At 46.6% G+C, this 6,000-nt stretch overlaps 1 protein-coding gene across 1 annotated transcript in view; it reads right to left on the bottom strand.

Annotated features, from left to right (window-relative positions):
• Positions 1 to 242: 242 nt before the first annotated feature.
• Positions 243 to 6,000, bottom strand: part of LOC144506883 (kunitz-type protease inhibitor 1-like) — a 44,525-nt gene continuing 38,767 nt past the window's right edge. The window contains exon 3 of the mRNA XM_078233238.1: positions 243 to 484. Coding sequence (XP_078089364.1) covers positions 243 to 484 — 242 coding nt within the window. The remainder of the gene's footprint in view (positions 485 to 6,000) is intronic.

The raw sequence follows: 6,000 nt of genomic DNA, 5'->3' as shown, positions 1-6,000 counted from the left end.
GGGGTTAAATGGCAGAATGTAAAGATGGATGGGGGCGTGTAGGGAAGGGAGATGGAGTTTAGGGTCTTGGTAGGTCTTGCTTGTTTATGGAGAAGGTTTGAGGGATCAAATGGCTGACACTTGCGCCTTAGTTGTGTGTAGAAACAGCAGGAATAAAGCCTGACCAGGAGATTTAACCAAGGTTTGATACATCAATCTCAGATCAGTTCAATCGCACCTTTCCGAGGCTGTCAGGGTCCCTGTTATTCACTGAAATAACAGAAACTAAAGCTCAGCATTGGACGGTTTATTCTATTTACTGAGCTGCTTTGTCTCCCTCCGTGCACACATACCTTGAACTTCACTGAGGAATTTCCATGGAGGAGGGCCCAATCAAAACTGACAATTCTGAAGTCATCTCGGCTCTCCACGCCGCTGAGTATCACCTCCTCGTTCGGCTGCACAATCCGATCCCTTCCGGCATTCGCCATCGGAAGCTTGTCACCTACAATAGCAGCAAAGATAAAGACCAGTAAGGGCGGATAGGTCACAGTGATCTGGAGCAGAATGAGGTTTTAGACAGCTATGGTGAATGTAGCCCAATCCATCACGCAAACCAGCCTCCCATCCATTGACTCTGTCTACACTTCCCGCTGCCTTGGAAAAGCAGCCAGCATAATCAAGGACCCCACGCACCCCGGACATTCTCTCTTCCACCTTCTTCCGTCGGGAAAAAGATGCAAAAGTCTGAGGTCACGTACCAACCGACTCAAGAACAGCTTCTTCCCTGCTGCTGTCAGACTTTTGAATGGACCTACCTTGCATTAAGTTGATCTTTCTCTACACACTAGCTATGACTGTAACACTACATTCTGCACCCTCTCCTTTCCTTCTCTATGAACGGTATGCTTTGTCTGCATAGCGCACAAGAAACAATACTTTTCACTGTATACTAATACATGTGACAATAATAAACCAAATCAAATTTTACACTAAAAGGCAACTCACACATTGTCAAGTAGAATGGACAACAGCAACATTTCACGATATAGATCGCAACTTCTGCTAACCACTGAGAAATAGTTAACTCACTATTTTAAGGGGATCAAAGGTTCATAGAATCCCAACAGTGCAGAAGGAGGCCGATGGTCCATCGTGTCTGCACTGACCACAATCCCACCCAGGCCCTATCTCCGTAACTTCATCATCATAGAAATCATAGAAACCCTACAGTACAGAAAGAGGCCATTCGGCCCATCGAGTCTGCACCGACCACAATCCCACCCAGGCCCTACCCCCATATCCCTACATATTTTACCCGCTAATCCCTCTAATCTACACATCCCAGGACACTAAGGGGCAATTTTAGCACGGCCAATCAACCTAACCCGCACATCTTTGGACTGTGGGAGGAAACCTGAACACCCAGAGGAAACCCACGCAGACACGGGGAGAATGTGCAAACTCCACACAGACAGTGACCCGAGTCAGGAATCGAACCTGGGTCCCTGGCGCTGTGAAACAGCAGTGCTAACCGCTGTGCCACTGTGCCGCCCCTTGTTGCAGGGAAAAGGCAGGAGAATGGGGTTGAGAAACATATCAACCATGATTGAATGACAGAGCAGACTCGATGGGCTGAATGGCCTAATTCTGCTCCTATATATTATGGTCTTATGTAATTTTTTAATTCATTCATGGGACATGGGCGTCGCTGGCTGGCCAGCATTTATTGCTCATCCCTAGTTGCCCTTGGTGATGGTGAGCTGCCTTCTTGAATCGCTGCAGTCCCTCTGCTGTGGGTTGAAACTGAGTGGCTTGCTGGGCCATTTCAGAGGGCAGTTGAGAGTCAACCACATTGCTGTGGGTCTGGAGTCACATGTAGGCCAGACCGGGTAAGGACGGCAGATTTCCTTCCCTAAAGGAGATTAGTGAACCAGGTGGGTTTTTCCGACAATCGACAATGGATTCATGGTCATCTTAATTCCAGATTTTTAAAAATTGAATTCAAATTCCACCATCTGCCGTGGCGGGATTCGAACCCGGGTCCCCAGAACATTAGCTGAGTCACTGGATTAATAGTCTAGTGATAATTCCACTAGGCCATCGCCTCCCCCAGTCCATTGGACATATTCCGTGGATGGAACAGGTCTGGTGAACTTTCCACCAACATTTACATGAATGTGGACAATAATGAGCGGACAATCTGTCTTATTTATTGTGTGATGTTGACTGAGGGATAGATATCGGTTGGGACACCGGGGATAATTCCACTCCCCTCCCTCCAAGTGGCACCAATGGATCTTTCACAACCACCTGAGCAAGCAGTTGCGACAACATGTCTCGTCCGATGCACGGCACCTCTGACAGCGCAGCACTCTCTCAGCACTACAGCCTGGATTTTCTTTGCCCCAGTGCCCGACCTCATGCTGCTATAACTATTCCAAGACTCCTGCTGCTGTGCTCCTGAGACTTCCCCAGCCTAGATCAATCTTGTCACGTGGTTTTGCTTTCGCGCCCTACACTTCTGTCAACTGAGTAAATTTCCACTCCATATCCCCAGGACTCCGCAGGTCAGGTTTTTTGTGCCCTCTCCAAACATGTGCAGTCTGTCCCCCAGTTTCACTCTGTGCTTGCACTGGAGCCACCGGCATTGACGGCTGGCGCAGACATGATGGGCCAAAGGGACTCTTTTTGTGCTTATAAAACTCTATGGCATTCTGGGAATTGTAGTCTTTGGTCCCAGAAACGCATTGTGCGGACCTAGAGTTATAGATTCCATCACACTCTCAAACAATGCACATGAACTGTGATTTATCTCATTGTACACCTCAAGGCATTGCAAAGGGGCTAGAGTTCAAAAATAGGAGGTTTGTTGCAATTGTACAGGGGGTTGGTGAGGCCTCACCTGGAATACTGCATACAGTTTTGATCCCATTACCATAAAAAGGATAGAGTAACATTGGAGGCAGTCCAAAGGAGATTCACCAGGGTAATTCCTGGGGTGAGAGGGTTGTCCTATGAAGAGAGACTAAATAGTCTGGGTTTGTATTCTTTGGAGTTTAGGAGAGCGAGGAGTGAACTTATTCAAACATATAAAATCCTGAGGGAGCTTGACAGGGTAGATGGTGAGGTGTTTTCACGAATGGGAGAGTCTCGAACAAGGGGATATAACTACAAGATAAGGTTATTTAAAACTGAGGTGTGTAGAAATTTCTTCTCACAGAGGGTGGTGAATCTCTGGGATTCTCTGCCCCAAAGGGTGGTGGAGGCTGGATCATTGGAAGTATTTAAAGTGGAGGTGGATAAATATTTGATAGATTGAGGAATAGAGGGCTATGGGGAAACGGCACAGAAAAGGAGTTGAGGCCGGCATAGATCAGCCATGATCGTATTGAATGTCGGGGCAGGCTTGAAGGGCCTGGTGGCCTCCTCCTGCTTCTATCCCTTGTGTTTTCTTGATTACACTTCAAGAAGTACATTGTTCGTTGTTAAGGTGATTGAGGACATTGTGAGGATGTGAAAGGTGGTATATATATTTCACTGAAAGCCAGCATGCAACGACAGCACGCAGTTAGGAAGGTACATTGTAAAATTCTGACAGGGCTGGACAGACTGGATGCAGGAATGTTGTTTTCTCTGGCTGGGGGAGGGGGGGGTGCAGTCTAGAACACAGTCTCAGGATATGGGTGAGGCCAGTTAGCTTGGTATGGTTCCTGCTCTGTCCAAGACCGCAAGAAATATCAAAGGGTCGTGAATGAAGCCCGGTCCATCACGCAAACCAGCCTCCCATCCATTGACTCTGTCTACACTTCCCGCTGCCTTGGAAAAGCAGCCAGCGTAATCAAGGCTCCCACGCACCCCGGACATTCTCTCTTCCACCTTCTTCTGTCAGGAAAAAGATACAAAAGTCTGAGAATGTGTACCAACCGACTCAAGAACAGCTTCTTCCCTGCTGCCATCAGACTTTTGAATGGACCTACCTCGCACTAAGTTGATCTTTCTCTACACCCTAGCTATGACTGTAACACTACATTCTGCACTCTCTCCTTTTCTTCTCTATAAACAGTATGCTTTGTCTGTATAGTGCGCAAGAAACATTACTTTTCACTGTATACTAATACATGTGACAATAATAAATCAAATCAAAATCAAATTTCGGATTGAGATGAGGAGAAATCTCTTCTCTCAGAGGGTAGTGAACCTGTGGAGTTCTTTACCACAGAACTCTATGGAGGCCAAATCACAGTGAATTTAAGAAGGGAAAATATAAATTTTTAGTCTCTAAAGGTGTCATGGGGTATGGGGGCAGTACTGGAGTACGGTGTTGCAATAGGCTGTCAGCCATGGGCACATTAAATGCAGAAAGGCTTGAAGGGCCGAATGGGCTACTCTTGATTCTATTTTCTCTGTTTCCTAATTCCTTATTCTATAAAAGCAGAAACAAGTGGAGGCTCTGGGGCAATATTTCGCTTACGGCAAAACAGAGCAGTGGGATTTTCCCAAATTACTCCCTAGTCAGTACCGAGTTAGTCAACTAAAGTTGTCCCGCCTTCCAAAGGCTTAACTACGGCTGAAACTTTCATCTGTAATTTTTGTTAACTCTGGGTTCAACGATCGACTGGCCGTCCTCCCATCTCCTTGTCCACACCAGTTCAAAATTATTATGGTGCAGGAGGTGGCCATTCAGCCCATCATGTCTGCACTGGTTCTCCAAACGAGCATTATGACTTAGTGTCATTCCACAGCCTTTTCCCTGTACATCTGCTCATCGTTTCAAGTAATCATCGAATGCCCTCTTGAATGCTTCCTTAAATTGAACCTGCCTCCACCAGGAGAGGCAGGTGGACCGGGGGAGGGGGCCAGGGTAAGATACTCTGACAGGGAGTCGGTGCAGACTCGATGGGCCGAATGGTCTCCTCTGCACTGTAGGGGTTCTAGGATTCTATTAAAGGAAGTATATTAAAGTAAGTTGCTGTTTTAGTAGCTCTCGACTAGAGAATTGACACTGGGCTGTCATATAAAGTTAAAAGGATTATTTCATTATTGTCACACGCCAGGCTTACATTAACACCGCAATGAAGTTATTGTGAAAATCCCCTATTCGCGCACTCCGGCGCCTGTTCGGGTACACTGAGGGAGAATTTAGCATGGTCAATGCATCTAACCAGCACGTCTTTCGAACTGTGGGAGGAAACCGGAGCACCCGGAGGAAACCCACGCAGACACGGGGAGAATGTGCAGACTCCGCACAGACAGTGATCCATGACCAGAATTGAACCCGGGTCCCTGGTGCTGTTGAGGCAGCAGCGCTAACCACTGTGCCACATTATATCAGAATGGCAGGAGTCACCACAAGGTGGGGGAAGACTGGAACAGCTGTGTTTGAGACCGGGTCAACGTCCAAAAGAATAATCAGATTAAAGTCTACCAATTTATCTTTCCTTATCTCAGTTTGTAGACCTCTCGGAGAAAAGAAACACTCCTTAGCAGTGGAATTCTCTGCTTATCAAGTCAGCGGTAATTGTATAAACCACCATAGGCCAAAGGCCATTTAAACTGTATGCTAAGGGGTCCCGCTGCTTAGCAATCAGACACTCCCTGGCTCGGAAACTGAAAAGAATCTCAACAAACTAAAGCCAACATCAGTGGTAGATGTCCACAAGAGTGAACAGTGGCACAGTGGTTAGCACTGCTGCCTCACACTGCCAGGGACCTGGGTTCAATTCCCGATTTTCACAGTAACTTCATTGCAGTGTTAATATAAGCCTTCTTGTGGCAATAATAAATAAACTTTAAACTTAAGTGGCTTGGTGCCAAGCTGTGTTAGTGACAGGTCTTATGACAGGCCTTTGGATATTAGCAGTATGTCGTGGGCTCTTTGTAAATGTAAATTATGTGGAGCTGGAAGTATTAATATAAGCATTAGTGTGACACTAATAAATAAACTTAAATTCTCCCTCAGTGTACCCAAACAGGTGCTGGGAGTGTGGCAACGAGGGGATTTTCACAATAACTTCATTG

The sequence above is a fragment of the Mustelus asterias genome, chromosome 18 (assembly GCF_964213995.1).
Source record: "Mustelus asterias chromosome 18, sMusAst1.hap1.1, whole genome shotgun sequence".
Lineage (NCBI taxonomy): Eukaryota > Metazoa > Chordata > Chondrichthyes > Carcharhiniformes > Triakidae > Mustelus > Mustelus asterias.
This window is presented reverse-complemented; position numbering and strand designations above follow the sequence as displayed.